Below are 18582 nucleotides of genomic sequence, written 5' to 3' on the forward strand. Positions count from 1 at the left end.
TATAAGTGATAGCAAACAGATCAAAGCAGATTACCTAGTAAATAAACAAAAACACACTAGCCTAAGATACTAGAAAGGTAGGATATGAACTAGCAAATTCTCACCCTGGCTGATGATACAAGCAGGTTGTGGATTTTTAAGGTACAAGCTGCATTAGTTTTGCAGCTTGGGTTTCCCAGGTCTTCATATACAGGCTAGAAATCCCTTTAGCCTGGGTCCAGCGCTTTCCCCAGTTCAGTTTTTGTTCCTCAGGTGTTTTTAGGAGTCCTCTTGTGTGGGGAGTGAAGAACACCAGGTGATATAATTCCCTGCCTTATATAGCTTTAGCATGTGGCAAGAATCCTTTGTTCCAAAACCAGTTCCCAGCCCAGTTTGTGGGAAAATACAGGCATTCCAATATGGAGTCGAGTCATGTGGTCTGGTCATCTGCCCTAGTAGAGTTGTAGTAGCTATTACTTACAGGCTGTCTGGAGCATTCCCAGGAAGGCTCACCAGGGGTGAGATAAGCTTCTCCAAAGGCCTATTGTTTTTCCTAATGGCTCATTACCATGAACTGGTCCTTCCCAGCCAGCTATTTAGACTGAAAGCATCTTGCCTAGTGAGTGTTTCAGTACATGTGAAATACAGATGCATTGACAATATTCATAACTTCAGATACAAAAGTGATACATGCATACAAATAGGATAATCATATTCAGCAAATCATAACTTTTCCAATGACACCTCACATGCCTTGTCTTGTACAAAATGCATCATAACTATGTCATAATTATATCATAAAACTATGAAGAATATGGGGTGCAGTGTCACACTTTCTCTCTCAGTTTACATATTGTCTAATCCCGAATCTCTGGTAAGCAACGTGTGGCAGCTCCTATGCTTGGAACTTTGGAGGGGGACGGGGGCGCCGTTTAAAATTCTGTCTGCCCTTCCATCCTTTCTTCCTCCTTCTGCCACAGATAGGGAGGATTTTTATTTGCAAATGCAGAGAAATGTCAACCGAATAAGGATAGTGACAAAATGAAGATGGAGAAAACCCCCAAGAGTCACCTTAAAACAAATGATCTGTGCACAGGGTGGAAAGAACTACAAGTTTGTATCAGATATTGAAAGACTTAGGCTGTGTCTATACTTAACAGATTAAAGTGCTGCCTTAGTAAGTAGATCTAAGCTACGTTGACTTGAGTTACTTTACTAACGTAACTCTAATTTCATAGCTTAGATCAACTTGTCCCCATAATGTAGACCTGCCCTCAGAGTGCCTTATCTCCAAATAAGAGCATCCACACAGGGAGCTAATCAGAAATAGTTAATCAGGAATAGTCCTCAGCTACTCCCCATGTAGACAAACCTTCAGACAGCTAGACAAATTCAGAACACTCTCAACATGACAATTAATAGAAAATTATTTGCTCAATGATATTACACATATTTGCTTTGCTTTTCTCTTTTAAATAATCCCAGCGGGTAACATCAAATTTGCCATTTCACATACACTCCTCTCTGATTTGACACCTGGCTTTCTCCCTTTCTTCCAGTCCCTGCTGCCTATTTCTTCCTCTTTCTGACTCTCTCATTCAGGCCTGGTCTACACTACAATGCTAGGTCAACACAAAGCAGCCTACACTGATCTAGTTGTGCATGTGTCTACACTTCAATTTGATTCCTGCCAATGTAAATGCCCTGTTACACTGACTTAATAACATCACCTCCTGAAGTGGCGTACAGCCATGGCCAATGTACTTAGGTTGATGCATGGTGAGCATAGACACTGCGTTACGTACGGCGACCGTAACTGTCTCCAGCAGCCGTCCCACACTGACCGCTCTGGTCAGTATTGTGAACTCCGCTCCCCAGGGGTTATGGAGAATGGAAAGCCCCTCCCCTTTAAAGCCCCACACATTTTTGCCCTGGTTGCCCAGCTAGGTGAGCACACCTATCAGCTCCCCACTGTTGAATGCAACTGCCCTGCTGACTGTGTCAGCAACACTCCCCAGACATGCTCCTGCCTGGTATTGGATCTCCTGGGCCTATGAAGAGACAGATTTAAGCATGATGCAGACTATCACCGGGGGAGGTGCCCAGGGGGTCTTGCAAGGGCCCAGGGCACCATCCTCCCCACAAGTGCTGCAAGGGCTCTCCCAGCCCTGCTGCAAGCACTGCATGGCTTCGGCCTCCCATCCCATGGGGACAGGGGGCAGGGATTTGGAGGGAAAAGAGGAGTAGGGGCGGGGCCACAGGGAGGACAGGACACTGTGGCAAGGTGGGGCAAAGGCCCACAACAGGCCCCCCCCCGGAGAGGCTAACACCACCCCAGCTATCACTCTATGTTCAGGGGGGAGGGGACATGAAAGATATAGATCAAAGTCTAAACCCTGCCAGTGAACTGAACCTGCACTGAATGCCAAGTAGTGCTGCCTCCCGGCTGGGTTCTGATCAAACAAGAAAGTTTTGCTTTTAACGGGAATCCAGATGAATGGGTTTTCTCCTGTCCTGCTTTCTGCTTGCCAAACGCATTCAGGGTGAACACAGTGCTTATCACAGGCTAAGGGAGAAAAAAAATGAGGTCCCCTTTATTAAGAACTGCCTTATCCCAGGGATGATTTGTATTCCCAGCAATACCGGTTTATAAAATGCCCTGTGAACAACTGGTACTATGAAAATACCTAAATTATTACTGTTATTTATTTTAGTAATACTAACTGGGTTTTGCATGTTTGTCTCATCCCTCGTCTCTTTCAAACTGCCTGGTTTAGTTCACCAGTCGTTAGCATCCGATGTCTTCCCAGGTTCGTGCATGTTTCGATACCCTGCAGGCTAATCAAGCACATGACATAAAGGTTAGTAGCATCTAGCTGCAAAATCTACACCCAGCTGAATGTAAAGGTCTGACTCCCCCTTTTAACTAAACTGCCATTCGCACACTGTTTAACACTGCTCGCTCCTGCAACACAATCTCCATTGTATTTTCCACACAGTGAGTCCGATACACATTGTGAACTAGTTTCCCCACCTGTCACACACACGTTCTTTTCAAGTTCTGATTTCCCCTCTGCGCAGTAACACAACTTACCTGTTTGCACAAGTCCCTGAGCAGCGTGTAGGTCAGTCCCCTGAGCAGAGTTCCAAGGAGAAAGCTAAAGGCTGAACCCTCTGGACAGACTGAGCCTGAGGACTTCGAAGCAGCTGGTCCTTTAACTATCACTTTCGTTATGACAGGACAGATTGAGCAAATACGTTTGCTACATTTTCCTTTTTAGCCCACTAGAAGGAGCAGTGGCTCTTGGCTGGCAAGAAAGTCACTGACATTAGTTTGAACTCATATACTCTTGTATAGTGTGTTTATTATTCAGCTCAGCATGCACTAATTTAGGTCTGCAACTTCCTTTAACACCAGTGGGAGTCACAAGGCTAAATCCTCTGGCACTGCATTGAAATATTATATACTTCCTCAAAAAACAAACAAACATTAAATCACCATGGGCCTGCTCTTGTGCTGCTGAGTGTGGAGGGTCCACCAGCCCCACCTTACTCAATGCACAAGTTAACATAATGCACTTTTACACATAGAAAATTTCCAATTATTCACATGCACACACAGTAACAGAAGGACCCTGGGAGAGCTAACTTTGTTGGTACTTATGTGGCCCCCATTTCCATAGGATCTGAGCATCTCCACCTTTTTATCCTAACACCCAACACACACAGGAAGCAGGGCAGTGGTATTATCCCCATTTTATACAGAGGGAACTGAGGCAAGGGAGATTTAGGCCTGGTCTACATGACTGCTTAATTCGATGCAACTCACATCACTCAGGGGTGAGAAAAAGCTCCCCCCCACCAAGGGATACAAATAACAGTGACCAAAACACTGTCGCTATGTCAGTGGGAGAGCAGCAATTATGCCAACAGGAGAGAGTTCTCCCATCAGCACAGTGACTCGTCACCAGACGCTCTACAGCAGCGCAGATGTAGCACTGTAGTGTTGACTTGCCCTTAGTCACTTGCCAAAGCCACACATGGAGTCTGAAGTGATCAAGGATGTGAACCCAGGGCTCCCAAGTGCTAACCTAGCACCCTAACCACTGCCTTACCCTTCCTCTCCTGGGGTTTAAAACCATCAAGCAAAGCCTTATTGCTAGTAATATAAGAACCGTGGCCCTAAGGAAAGGAGGCTGATACTTCACCTTGTCTCTTCAGAGCAGCTTGAGTGGAGAAAAAGTTTCATGCTAAGCTAATCGAAACCAAGACATTTGAGGTTTGGTCCCTTGATAACCCAACACTTTCCCTAGGGTCGTTCAGTTATGACGGATGCATGAATAGCTCCTGTACTCACTGGCTCATTATGGTGCCTCATGCTGAGCTTCAGGCAGGAGTGCCGCCAGGGTTTTTGGCGCCCTAGGCGGGGGTCCTTCCGTGCTCCCGGTCGTTTGTGGCAATTCTGCGGCGGGGGGGTCCTTCTGTGCTCCCAGTCTTCCGGGCACTTTGGTGGCGGGTCCCGGAGCGAGTGAGAGACCCGCTGCAGAATTGCCGCCGAAGACCCAGAGCGCGGAAGGACCCCCCACTGCCAAATTGCTGCCAAGGGCAGCAAAATGCCACCCCCCCCCAAATCCTGGTGCCCTAGGCAACCGCCTAGGTCACCTAAATGGAAGTGCTGGCCCTGGCTTCAGGAACCTGTAGTTGGGCCTTGATGTTAATCATAGAATACCAGTGTCAGAAGGGACCTCAGGAGGCCTAGTCCAACCCCCCGCTCAAAGCAGGACCAATCCCCTGACTGATTTTTGCCCCAGATCCCTAAAGGGCCCCCTTGAGGATTTGAACTCACAGCCCTAGGTTTAGCAGGCTAATGCTCAAACCACTGAGCTATCCCACCCCACAGAGTGATGTGCTCAGACTGTTACAAACCTGACCATTGGGAAATGGACTGAGGTTTTTCAATGCTTACAGCAAATGGCCTGGTGTTCTGCAGGCCAGGAAGTGGTAACTGCAGAGGAAGCATTCTTTCTATTTAATAAACTGTGCTTTGCATCACCAAACTGCTGAGCTTTACAGGAAGCATAAAGTTGGGCTGGGCAAGGTCTTTGTGGCCCATTGCCCCAGAGGGGGAACTCCAGAGGAAACCTGCCTGTTTACAAGCAGGCTCAAAGATCAACTCAAGGCACCACTTTCTGACAAACAGCTCAATTCCTGTAAATGCTGCCACAGCCAGCAAGAAACACAACATTTAAAACTGATTTTTTTTTTTTTACTCTCAGCTTAGCTGTCCCTCCCCATATTTCACAAGCCGGGGTTGCATCAAGAAGAACACAGCTGTAGTAATCAAGCACAGTTGCTTATAGCCATGTTGCAAGCAGTTTGAAATGACCTTTTATTCCCTAGTCCACTTCAACAAAATTATGCAGCCCTTAGCCAAAACTCCTGGGTAACCAATAGCATTTTTGCCTGAATGTAGGATTTATCCTCAAGTGAGGACACTTTGGCAGGAATAACAGTTCCTAAGGTTGCCAGGTGTCCAGTTTTTGACCAGAACGCCCAGTCAAAAAGGGACCCTGGTGGCTCTGGTCAGTACCACTGACACAGTGGTCTGGTTGGTGGTGGAGCGGAGCTAAGGTAGGCGCCTTGCCTGCCATGGCTCCGCACGGCTCCCAGAAGCAGTGGTATGTCCCCCCTCTGGCTCCTACCCATACTCTGCCCCCACCCCAAGTGCCAGCTCTGCAGCTCCCATTGGCTGGGAACTGCAGCATGAGGCACCAGGCAGCACACACACACACACACACACACACACACACACACACACACACACACACACTATTTTCCGTGTTGACTTAATATTCAAATAGGGCTTGTGTTGGTTGCACACTGCTTAATTTAAATTAGAGGCCTAGGCAGACAGGCAAATCAACATTCCTTTGTCTAGAGAAAGCTCATTTATCAACCCTGCCCAGTTACATCATTTAAACATGTTTTTAGTATGCACCTCTAACTCCTCACACCCTGACCTGACATACATTTCACACTGACTATGATACAAGGTTCTATTTGATGCCTCACAAGATACTTTTTGGACTAAGTACTATGAAAGCAGCGTGTTCGGTGTAGTGATCTTGTCAGGCCTGATACGTGTTGCTGTTGCAGAATAGTGAATGTTTTGCCTGTTGGTACTGAGCAATTCTGAGAGTCACAGCCCCCACCCACCACGTCTCCTGCTCCTAAGAACTGGATTGGGGGGAGGAGGGTCCCAGAATTTGAGCTCCTGCCTCAGCCTAAACATCTGTACCACAATTAAACAGACCCTTAGCCCGAGCCCCATGAGCTGGAGTCAGCTGTAAGGGCCAGCCACGGGTTTTTAATTGCAGTGTGTGGACAGACCCTGTGAAGGTCAGGAATCAGGACTTGCCGCTGAGCCAGTCTCCAGGGACTATAATGAGCACAACTGGCCTGCAGGAGGCTGCCTGATTGGTAGGAAGAGTCAGCAGACCAGCTTTTAAGCCCAGCAGCAGCCATCATTTGTCAGCTGCTCAAAGCATTCGCCCACGGCTGCAGGAGCCCCTGCATTTCCCTTGGAGCCAGCCTTGCCTCTGTGAGGGGTTCGGTCACAGAGATCCCCTTGGGCCTGTCACGTGCTGGAATTATCTCTGAATCCATTTCCCATGCCAGCCTGGGCCTCCAGAACCCTGCCTTGTTGACCTAGACACGCTAGCCTGCTGCAACACAGACCTAGAGTCTGGGCCACACCCCCAAAGCTACAGACTTATCTGAAAACAGCTCAGTAAGTTTCCTGTCCCCAGTCCCTAGACACCCAGCACCCAATGGAATCTAAACCCCAAATAAACCTGTTTTACTCTGTGTCATAAACATTGAGATAAGGGTAACATAAAATCCCTCCTGGGCTGCCTGAGAGGGTGATAAAGAACAGTGCTCAGTGACAGCCCTGCTGTCAAATAAGGGACCAGGACAGCAGAACATTCTCTCCCCAAAAATAAAAGTTAAATTAAATTAAAGAACATTTTGGTGGAGACAGGTTCAAAATTGTTTACTTTTCTCTGCTCATGCCCTTCTGCTGCTGTTACTCACACTAAATATGAAAAGTAAAAGTTATTTTAGATACAAAACACTGTCTGTGACTTAGATGTGCATCCTAAGTAACATTTCTATCATTTGAGTCCTTTTTATCAGGGCTTTCATGTAACAATTGTCATGGCAAAACTGTCGCTCCCCTTGTATGTAGACTGGATGTTTTTGAACTGATGCTTTCTGGGCCTCACAGAGAGGGAAACAGGGAAATGAAAGGAGCAGCTCCCTTCTGCAGTATGAGTGTAGAATGAAGCAGCTGGAGAGGGAGGAGTCATTAACCAGCCCAAAGTGAAACCACTTCTAGCTAGCTTTGTAATCCTCATCTGGAGATTTGTCAAAGCAAATTGTACCATTGTACAGGACAGACAGACACTCTCTCCCCTGAGCGATAATTTTTTGGGGGGTCTTTTCTGTCCCCTTTGTGTCTCCAGCTAAGACGATGGAATTTTTTAGGAAAGAAAACGAAGAGCCTGCACCAAAGTTTGTTCGTCGAAAGGACGATATCACAGGTAATTCTGGGCAGCATTTTCATTTGCTATCAGCCTGATAACTTAGGTCCTTCCTTGTTTGTGGCAAACGCACTGTGGGAGCGGTGAAGGGGCATCGTCTCACCATTCTGAAATGGAATTGGAGTTTGTGTAACCAGATGTTCAAGCCATTTTGAAGCATGAGAGCAAAGAGGAAACTTAAAATCATTATGTGAATTACTGAAACCTGCTATTTTGTGACTTTGCACCTTGAAGTTTCCTGTTCAGCACACACAGCTCACTAGGAGAAGTGGCGGCTGGGTGCATGCAGTATGCGTGGACACTTTTCTCCTGCTCCTCTGGGGTGTCTGGAGAGAGGAACGGTGGGGAAAGAGGTGGCATTAGGGAAGCAGATGAAGCCTTTAGAGCCCACCTATGCTGTAGCCATAGATGGAGGGGGGAGGGGATATGCCCCCTTTTATGCACCTGGGACTCTGCCCATTTGTGGCCAGGCGGGTGGATCAGAACACAGATCCTGTCCCAGCTAAGAAGCTGAAAGAGGGGATGAAAATGATCATTACTTTAAATTGAACTAATGTAAAAGTATCTGTGTCAAAAGATGTAAAAAGCCCTTGGTGGATTTCATACAGACAGAGGCAATGGTGGGGGGCCTGCCAGGTCACCCCCCCCCCCAGATTTGCTGCTTGGCTTGTACTGAGCATTTTGTAAAAAGTCTTGAGCATCGCTGCAGACAGCCCAGTGGAGCCCACAGTTCATCACGTAGCAGTGGTCAAAAAGCCAGGGAAATGTCAGAACATCCAAAAAATGAGATGGAGACTGTGATGATTATGGTGGGAGACATCAGATAGTGATGTTACAATAGTTTAACAAGTTCTTCTTAGCACGCGAGAAAGTCAGCCGGGAGAAACGCTGTATTATTGCTAATTTTGTGATAGTCTCTTTTGGGTGGAGCTGTTGCAAGTAACAGGAGAGTTTCACCTTCCTGTACCAGGTGTTATTCTGTAGGGGGGTCCTGTACATGCTCTGTGCATTTTTATGGCAGCTGGGCTGGCCTGAAGGAGCCAAAGGACCGTGAGGAAGAAGGCTCAGGAAGTCTGTGGTAGTGGGACCAGAGGTGGATTTACACTAAAACACAGCAAGGTGTCCTGGCACTGGCACCCCAAATGACAGGGGGGCCCAGGGCCAAGAAGCTGCGGCGGCGGCAGCAGCATGGTCCTGCCCACGCCTGGGGTTCTTGCTGCAGGCTCTGCCCCCACCAGCAGCCAAGCTTACCCCTCCCCCAAGCATGCCACATTTCCATCCCTCCCTCCCAGCACTTCCCCCACTGCCAAACAACTGTTTGCCATCTCTGGGAGGGAGGGGGAAGGGCGGGGCCACAGCACGCTTGGGGGAGGAGGTGGAGAAGAAGGCGAGAGCGGGGCCTTGGGGAAGGGGATGGAATCAGGGCAGGGCGGATCAAAGTTGGGACCCCCACACTCCCCCTAAACATCCTCCCCCAGCTCCCTGCCGTGAGCCGCTCAGGGCTGGGAACAATCCCATGACCCCCAGGCCCCACCCTCTGCCCTGACTCCTGCACCCCCTCACACACTCCCAGCCGCCATGCACCCCCCACATACCCAGCTCCCCCACACCCCATGCCCTCACTCCTGCACCACCACCCCACATTCCCACCTGCACCCCTCACACCAAATAGGAGCTTCCCCAGGCACACTCCACACCCCAACCTCCTTCCCCAACCCTGAGCCCCCTCCCACACCCTAAGTCCTGGCCAGACCCCACACCCCAACTTTTTTTTTTTTCACATTTTTTTAAATAAAGCACTCTTATCCAGAGTGTTTTACAGTAGTTAGCTAATGGTCCAAACAATATTTGGAAAGATCGTTATGTGGTCCGCTGAGACCTTCAGTGATTTTTCAAATGGTTTTTGGAAAAATAAGTTAGACTCCAAAACCAATCAAGGTACCTCACTTTATTTTCATTTACTTCCTATTACTTATAGGAGGAGGATGAAGAAAAAAAAAGAATGAAAAATGGGGTGCGGGGGAGGGGGGAGGAGAGAATGTTCTTTTTCTTAGCTGGGTCCCAAGGAGGGGCCCCAAAAATGAAGCTGAGCACAGGGCCCCACTAACGCTAAATCCACCACTGAGTGGGACTAGAACTCAGATCACCTGACTCACCATCTTTTGCTTTAACGACATCTTTTCTAAGCAGGAAAGAGGGGGGTCCTCAGGGTTGTGGGAAGGCAAGAGAAGACCCCTTTCCCCCACGGGTAAAAAGAATGGTCTGAACCAAATAAGGAAAGCTGAAGGAGAAAATATTTAAATGTGTAACACCAGTTTTTCAAAAGCACCTCAGGGTTTTAAAAGTGCAAGTCCCACGTGTCCCATTGAAAGTCTATGAGACTTGAGTCCCTAAATCCCAGAGGAACTTTTGTAAATATGTGCACCCTATATGCATCTTCTGCCGGCTGCTTCAGTACTGGGTGTGTGTGTGCAGAATCTCCCAGACTAAAGATCCAGACTTGATAAACACACTCAGTTTGAGAGGATTTTTATGTTAATTCAGCTAGTGTCTCCTTGCTTGTCAGGTGATGAGGAGGATCTCATGAGGGTGGAGATGTCTTGTGGACATGCTGCAGATCCTGGTTCCTTAACAGGTTGGTGCCGAAGTCTGTTAGACCAGGTAAGAGAACACAGAAGGGTGTCAGAAAAGTCATACTGCATGTTTTTAATACACTTGGTTTCTTTCAGAGATGTGTCCCTTGATATATTGAAATGTTCTGTCAAGTGGGAAAACTGTCTTCAACTAGTAATGTGGGGCATTCTGAGCAGGGCCGGCTTTAGGAAGTATGGGGCCCAATTCGAACATTTTCGGCGGGGCCCTGGCAGGGATGACTTGAAAAAAAAGCCTCTCATTTCTTTCATTTATTATTTACTTTCCATAACTATATAAATAATAAAATTATATATTATGTACATTGCACCATATATGCTGTTGATTGGTTATTAATGACTGCCGTTTCACATGTGTGGGTCCCAGCTGCTCCCTGCCCCCCTCATTGAAGCAGGTGTGCAGGGTTACTGCCCTGGGAACTGCAGGGCACAAGTGGACATGGGGCTGGCTGCAGGCAGGGCAAGGGGTGCGGGGCTGGTTGGAGACAGGGGGTGCGTGGGGCAGGCTGGCTTCAGGCAGGGCCGCAGGGGGATGCAGCAGGGGTTGGCAGGGCTGAAGCCAGGAGTGTGAGACTGGCTGGCTTCAGGCAGGGGGGTGCAGCAGGGGTTGGCTGGAGACACGGCAGGGCTGGTGCGGGCAGCAGTGTGTGGGGGGCTGGCTGGCTGGCTTTGGGCAGGGCGACGGGTGTGTGGCAGGGGTTGACTGGAGACACGGCAGGGGGTTTGACAGGGACTGGCTGTGGGCACGGAGTGCAGAGCTGGCTGCAGGCAGGGGGAGCGGGGCTAGTGTGGGCAGGGCAGGGGGTGCAGCAGAGGCAGCTGGAGCCCCAGCCCTTTAAATAGCCCCCAAGCTCCCTGCTATCCCAGGGCTTTGGGGGTTATTTAAAGGGCCCAGGGCTCCCCCGCTTCTACCTCACCCTGGACCTTTTAAATAGCCGCAGGAGCCCTGGGGAATGCATGGGGGTGGCGGGGCTCTGGGGGCTATTTAAAGGACCAGGGTGGCAGAGGCAGGCAGCTGTAGCCCTGACCCTTTAAATAGCCCCCGGAGCCCCTCACTACCCCAGGGCTCTGGAGGCTATTTAAAGGCCCGGAGCTCCAGCCGGGAGAGCGGGGCCTCAGGGCTTGCCGCGCTCCGGCCTGCGCTTCGCTCAAGAGAGCGGGACCACGGAAGACCCCTGAGCAGATCGCAGCCAGGGACCTGGGGTAAGTTTTAAAAGTGTCTAAGGTGCGGGGCCCTCTTAGGCGTGGGGCCCGATTCCTGGGAATCTGGAGAATCGGCCTAAAGTCGGCCCTGATTCTGAGACCATTTACTGGTATTTCCCCTCTCATCTCCTGATTCCCTCCCCGCCCATGAGAAATAAGTAACTACCTGTGATGCAAAGAGAGAGATCATTCTTTCCAGTGATAAGAGAACCTGAGAAAGTTCAAAGGGCCTATTTCAGATAAACATCTGAAGGGCAGATGCTGTTTTTTAAAGCCTTTGAGTTCTTTGAACCTTTTGAGTCTGCAAAACTGTGCTGGAAATGTGACAAGAAATCCAGCAATTCCTGGGCTGAGTTGGTACTTTTGATTGTAATGATATTGTAATGTCAGGGGTACACAAAGCAATGAGCTGAGGCCACATTATATACAAAACCCTGAACGCAGCTAGAGCCCTGACATAGCAGTGACCGACTTCCTCCAAGCTGTCAACAGGCAGCTTCACCTGCCACCCCAAAAGAGCACTTGGTTTGTCTCACTTGGTTTCAATTCCCACTCCCTGCCAACACCTAGCCGTCTCCCTCCCACTGGCAACCAGGTAAATGAGGAACTCGGCCAAATGGAGAAGATGCATGTAACTTTCTAAGTAGATTTGACCAACGACTGACGCTTTGAACTCTTTGTATCATTTTTATTTAAACATTCTCTAATAAACTTTTAATTCCAGCAGAATGCTGAGCTAGTGACAGGCCTTCTAAAAACATTAACATGTATTATTGACACACGAAATCTTAAATTCTAGTGAATAAATGAAGACTCGGCACACCACTTCTGAAAGGTTGCCGACCCCTGAGCCAGTCTTAAGTTTAAGAAAGAAGGCAGGCTGAGTGGATGAGAACCTGAAATTCCTCAAACACCAAAGAGAACATAAGGTGAATTAAACAGCCAACTGCGGCTGGAATTGCTCGTTGCAGTTATCCGTTCTGTATTGCCCAGCTTGGAAGAGAACATAAAGAACTAGACAAAAATAGGGAAAGAAGTGTTAAATACTAAAAGAAAGAAGAGTAATTTTATAAGTATCCCCACAAAACAGCATAGTTGGCCAGAATGGCAACCACAGGGTCAGAGCAATTTTTCTTCAAATCATTGATTCCCTCCCCCCCCATGAGTTTTTAGCCATGACTTTGGTTTTTTGCTTCAGGAAATATTTCACAAATATACTCCTTTAAATAAATTTATAAATATTTCCCTTGCTGATGACAGTGACACATTCATAAGCCTTAGATTAGCAAGTTATTTAAAAAAATTAATGGGACGTGAAGGTTGGTTATGACTATATATACACACAATGCTTCAACAAAGTGAGAGAAATGAAGAATTAAGCTGCTTCAGAAATCAGGGAAAGCACAAATTTTCTGACCTTATTTAACACCTCCAGCACCACCAGAATCTCATCAGTACAAGCAGATCCAAATTCCAAACAAGCAACTCTATTAAGATGGAGTTAATGCTGGCCTTAAGAGGTGGCTTGTAATATAGCACAGGTTTCAAGTTTCACAGCTCTGCCTCTTTATCTTCTCTGCTTTCCTGGCCTATAGGGTTACTTGAAGTTTCACTGCCCTGCTGATGTTAATGGGAAGAAATGTGGGGCGGAATGGTCCTATCCGGAAGTCCGCCGGAATGCTTCACTCACTGAAACAGAGCAACGGAACTTTGAAGAAAAACTTGCAAAGTTTGCAGCTAAATATTACCATGACTTCAAAGAGGTGAGTCCGGATCCCTACTGCTTCTCTCCTCTTTCACACCTCTGCCTTTGTTTTATTCATGAAGGCACCTTGTAGATAATGGTGAAGCTGTGCCGCTCCTGCTGGTGCTGTTGCAGCAGCTTCCATGTTGCACCATGACAGTGATGCTACTGGTTACTGATCCAGGGCATCTCAAGGAGCAGACATCCTGAATCCAGCTGTTCCTCGGCCCAGCCTCACATAGCTCACATCCCTAACAGAGCCAGGGGACATTGACCTTATTTATGCAGCTGGGCAGGTGCAGGAGATGGAGCAGACGAATGGAATATCTCCTGAAAGGTGACCTGCATGGGAAAGCACTATTTCAAGGTCCTCTGTACATTCCCACTCATGGGATGGTGCGCCTGACACCTCAAGTTTCCCGAACCATCTGGAAAGCTGTGTCCATTGGGCCTGTATTTTCCACTCCATGCATCCGATGAAGTGGGTTATAGCCCACGAAAGCTTATGCCCAAATAAATGTGTTAGTCTCTAAGGTGCCACAAGGACTCCTCGTGGTTTTTAGGGAGAAGGGTGCACGCCTGTCAAGTAGGAGGTCACCACCACTGTTTATGGAGGCCAGGGATCTATCGCTTACTATACTGCAAGCCTCTGTTCAGGATGGGATTGTCCTATACATCAGCCATGGGCTTCTGGCTCCTGAGAAGGGGAGCTGGCTGATACCATAGGGTCCCGCTTATCTTGTCTGCTGCAGCAACTGGCACAGACTGACATGCAGCATCTCAGCTCCAAATTTTTTTGGAATCTGCAGCTTTGGAGAAAAACTAAAAGGGGCCAAGTCTTCTTATTCTGCATTTATGGACAATGATCTACTCCCCATCCCCACACAGACCCAGAGATAGCGAGCTATAGGGAGTTTGCTTTAACCACTCAGCTCCCTTGGCTGTAATCATTACAAATGTTTCCAATCTGCATGGGGCTTCCAAGAACTAGTTGTCATCCATGACCCCCGGAACAAGTGGGAAGCAAAAGCCATTCACTGGACCAAAGAATTCTCTCCCCAAGGCCAGGTGTTCACATAAAACCACAGCAATGTACTTTGAGCAAGGCAGAGCTCACTCTCTAGCACTATGCAAAGACAATATGAGACTCTGGCATTGGTCTGCAACCAGGAGAGAAGAATGTGCAAAGAAGTTCTCAGCAGAGCAGCTCAACACTGAAGAGCTGTCTCCTCAGCAGGCAGGGAATGCCAGACATACATTTCTTTGCCTCCAGAGAGAATTCCAAATGTCCCCTCTGCTTGCTCCTGCCTGCTTATAAACAGTAATCTCTGTTAGATGCTCTCCTCCTGGACTGGAGCAAGGATTTGCTGTATGCATGTCTTCCAGTTCACCCCATCACCCTGGCCATTCAAAAAGGTCCACCAAGACAAAGCAAGGCTGATCCTGATTGTTCCAGCATAGCCAAGGGAGCAGTGACATACTTACCTTCCAGAGTTGTTCCAGACCCCCCACAGTACCGGCCTCTCTCTCAGGATCTTTATCCCAAGGGACAGCAGAGTTCTCCATATCAATCTGGAGGCTCCACCCCTGGCCTCATGAATAATCTTACGCACTGCTTAGGACTCACGCCGTAGGGTTCTCTCTGCTGCCATCGACTGTCTGAGATATCTCTATCTCCGAAATATGCAGAGCAGTGACGTGGAGTTTGATTCACATATTTTGCTTCCACTGGTCCTCACACTTGGCCAGTGCTGGACTGGGAAAGCCATGTTACAATCTGTATTTAACAGAATACTCCTCAGCCCACTTTCCACATGGGCTGTTCTGCTCACTGACCTCCCAAAAGCAGGGTCTCCGAAAGAGGAAAATCACTACCTAGTGGTGACTGTGCTTCCTAAGAGCTGCCATGCCCCTCCCTTCTTCCCCTCAACCTGGGAGTTCTCTGTATATCTGCAACAGTGGGTTTCAGGAAAAGAAATGGGCTGCAGTCCCTTATATAACCTCACAGGCTGGCGAGGAAGCATTTTTTGCAGCCCTTACAAACATGTTTTTTTAGGGATTTCCAGATCCTACAGGCAGTGGGGGTATCATTCCATGAGTGTGACTGCACAGAGGCGAATCATGAGAAACCACAACTACTGCTAGGTAACCTATTTGTTTCCTTTTAAGTTCTTCATGATGTAGATAAAGGACGCCAGAACTGCCTGCTTCCCCAGCCTCCTGGGCTCTTTTAATGTTAGAAATTCAGGGTTTGTCCATTTCATTTTATGCTGTAAGAATGAAACTAGTGGGATCAGGACATACAGAAAGCAAGGAAACAAACCTGATTGTGAGAATAATGGATTTTGACTCAGACTGCATAAACATTTCTAGTGAAAAGTGATAAGAAAAGCTGTGTGAAAGATTCAACACACCCCACCCTATCGCGAAGAGCTGGAGTGCCCCCAATCCATTTCCCTGATTTGCCAAGGATGATCGTCAGCAAAAGCGAAGGCTATGTCTGTACTAAAGATAAGTCAATCTTAGGTCGACTTACAGCCATTGCATTAATTACTGTGGTGGCTGATGTCCACACGACCCTCCTTCTGTCAGTGGTGCGCAACCTCACCAGGTGTACTCCCGCTGACTGACAAGAGGCAGCATAGGGTGCTGAGAGCTAAGGTGCTCAGCTCTGCACAGCTCCCTGCCAGGAGCCCAGCCTGCCCCCAGCTTCTCACCTCCCTGCTCTTAGCTGGCAGGTGGGGGGAAAGCTGCCCAGGACTTTTCACCTCCAGCAGGGAGATCTGCACCCAGAGTCCAGTCAGGCAGCAGGGCTCCCAGAGGGGAGTAGGGAGCCTGGGTGGCAGTCTGGCTTGGAGCAGAGACCAAGCAATAGCCCAGCTCTGGAGCTGGGAGCAGTTTTCTTGTCAATATCACGGCTTCTTCAGAATTGTGAAACTGACAAGAATGACACCCAATGACCGATGTAAGGAATGCAGTGTCTACACAGACACTGTCACCCTAACTGCACCAACATAAACCCTATGCCTTTCGTTGAGATGGTTTTATTGTGTCAACAAAGCAGGGGAGTGACATCAGCCGGAGGAGCATTTCAGAGTGTACATCTCCATTGTTTGGTCAGCAAAAGCTGACTTTTGTTGACAAAACTATATAGTGTAGACAAAGCCTAAGACTTGATGTTCCTGATATTTCTATGGCAAATAATCAAAAATAAGAGTTTTGGGGGGAGGAAAATACCCTTTCAGGCCTTCATTATAAATCATAAAAGAGTCCAAAGGGCACACACTCATCTTTACAATGGTCTGTAAAATGGGAGGGAACTCCAGAAGCTATGTAGATACCATTTTGTGTCACTTTCTTTTTAAAAAGGATGGAGTAACAGTCTCACTCACCTCTGAAATTTGTTTTTTCTCTAAGTGTCCCAACTGCCACAGCTACGTGGAACGCCAAGATCTGAAAAACCTGAGGGTGGTCTGTATCCTCTGCCATTCGCTGAAGGGGGTAGTCTTTGAGTTCTGCTGGCAGTGCATGAAGCCCTGGAAAGGTGCTGGAGCACCATCCGAGAGGTGTGAAAATGTGGGATGCAAGAACCAGTCCCTGGAAGTCTTAGCAAAATGCAAGCTGAAGGATCTTCCAGGAAGTGAAATAAAAAACTGTCCCTCCATCCGTGCTTGTCCCACCTGTGGGCGACTCATTGAGCACATGGAAAAGTGCAAATATATTATATGTCCACAATGTCATGTTGAATTTTGTTTCGCTTGCCTTGAAATTGCTCGTAACTGCCAAGCCAGCAAAAGTGGTGCCTATTTTCAATACTGTGCAAAACCACTTGCTCCAAAACAAACACAAATTCCGGTATGGGCTCAGAAATAAACAATTGTTCCAGCCATACAGGCCAGGGAGATTAGGAAATGCCCCAGGGTCAGTACTCAGCTCCACCACAATACTCCCGAATGTATCCCTCCTGTCAAATTAAGCTTGATGGACAGATAAGAGATTGATCGAGAGTCAGGACAAGCCCACCCCCTCTGATGACACTTTTTCCAGTAAGGATTGCGTGTATTGAAGGGAATATTATAGGTGTGCTACACCTGATATTTAAGCCATACGTGAAAAAAGAAAATGCTTGTAATATAAAATACATATGCTATTTCTGTAGCTTGTTTATGATACTGGAGAACCCATGCAATTAACAGATACTCAGATTTTGCTAGACAGCAAATATAAATTCCTAATCATAATTGTATTTCCCCTCTCTACAAGGTGGCTAAGACTGAACCAAGCTTAAACAAAACCAAATACAAAAATGTTTTTATTTTCATAGGCTTAGGATAAAGAGGTTCGATCTTGGCTTTTAAAGTATTTTATCTAACTGAATGAAAACAACCAACAACACTCTTCCTGTGCAGTTCTCCAACCTTCCCCACAGGGATAGTGAAATATGTGAAAGCCTTGTGAAATATGTCCAGCTTTTCACACACAGTACTGCAATCTAACACACACAACCTGGGGAGTCCCTCTTGAACCCAGTATTAATCAATCTTACTCTTTTCATGGGTAAGAAAGTTCAGGCTTGCCATTCATTGGGAATAGTGAGGGCCAGTTAAGACATACCAAACACACCAAATTTCTAAATATAACCTATTGTGAAGCTGTGAATAAACTGGTCTATGTACAATGTGTCATCATGCTGGCCTGTGGAAGCAAAACTATGGGTCTTCTTTATTCCAGTACAGCAATATTCTCTGTTCAAGGTTAGACAGTGATTCTTAGATATCTACTATTGTCACATTACAGTACACTCTTCATAGTTAATACTATAGTTAGCATTTCATTGCAAGACGGATTTTGATTTGCTTTGTATCTCCACAAATGTTTTTCTTGCTTTCAGAGGTTTAGCATTAAAACTCATTGACAAATTAATTGACTCCTGTTCTGAAAGTGTTGAATAAATTTAATTAGATTTTTGAGATTTTAAAATGAGCCTTCTAGGAAGTTTTGGTGAAATTTAATGTTTGTGCCCGTCTACTAGCAGAATGCTATCTGCTTATAGTATGCTTGAAATTTTGTGATGCAATAGGAGACTAATAGAACTGGTCAGCTTTTTTAACTCCTATGCAAAATTTCACCACCACAAAAAAAAATATATTTTTTTTTGTTTTCTGCTGAACATTTCATTTTGTGAAAATGAGAAAAAAAAACTTGAGGTTTTGGGGGAGAACTTTTTGGTTTTCAGTGAATAAATTGGTAATTTTCCACAGAAAGCAGATACATTCCATAGAAAAAACTCAGGTTAGTTGAAAACCCAATTTTCTGTCAAAAACAGTTTTGAATGAGAATTTTTGACCATTCCTAGATAACTCCATGCCTGTTCACCATTGCTTTTGGTCCACATACAGCA

The 18582-nt window shown here is 47.0% G+C and overlaps 2 protein-coding genes across 12 annotated transcripts in view; one reads left to right on the forward strand and one right to left on the reverse strand.

Annotated features, from left to right (window-relative positions):
• LOC115651433 (ubiquitin carboxyl-terminal hydrolase 47-like) overlaps window positions 1-3208 on the reverse strand; it is a 47631-nt gene extending 44423 nt beyond the window's left edge. For 9 of the 11 annotated variants that reach the window (XR_004000350.1, XM_030562479.1, XM_030562478.1 and 6 more), the window contains exons 1-2: window positions 3074-3208; window positions 2704-2817 (exon numbers count right to left, since the gene is read on the reverse strand). The gene's annotated coding sequence lies outside the window, so the exon portion shown is untranslated. The remainder of the gene's footprint in view (window positions 1-2703; window positions 2818-3073) is intronic. The other 2 variants (XM_030562472.1, XM_030562471.1) reach the window with 1 other exon arrangement.
• Window positions 3209-7313: 4105 nt separating this feature from the next.
• LOC115651463 (uncharacterized protein DDB_G0292642-like) lies at window positions 7314-18104 on the forward strand. The gene is made up of 4 exons (XM_030562548.1): window positions 7314-7583; window positions 10150-10244; window positions 13033-13200; window positions 16599-18104. Exons 1-4 carry the CDS (start codon window positions 7514-7516, stop codon window positions 17052-17054), a joined length of 789 nt encoding a protein of 262 aa, XP_030418408.1. The 5' UTR covers window positions 7314-7513; the 3' UTR covers window positions 17055-18104.
• Window positions 18105-18582: the final 478 nt, after the last annotated feature.

Source organism: Gopherus evgoodei, chromosome 4 (assembly GCF_007399415.2).
Source record: "Gopherus evgoodei ecotype Sinaloan lineage chromosome 4, rGopEvg1_v1.p, whole genome shotgun sequence".
Classification (NCBI taxonomy): domain Eukaryota; kingdom Metazoa; phylum Chordata; order Testudines; family Testudinidae; genus Gopherus; species Gopherus evgoodei.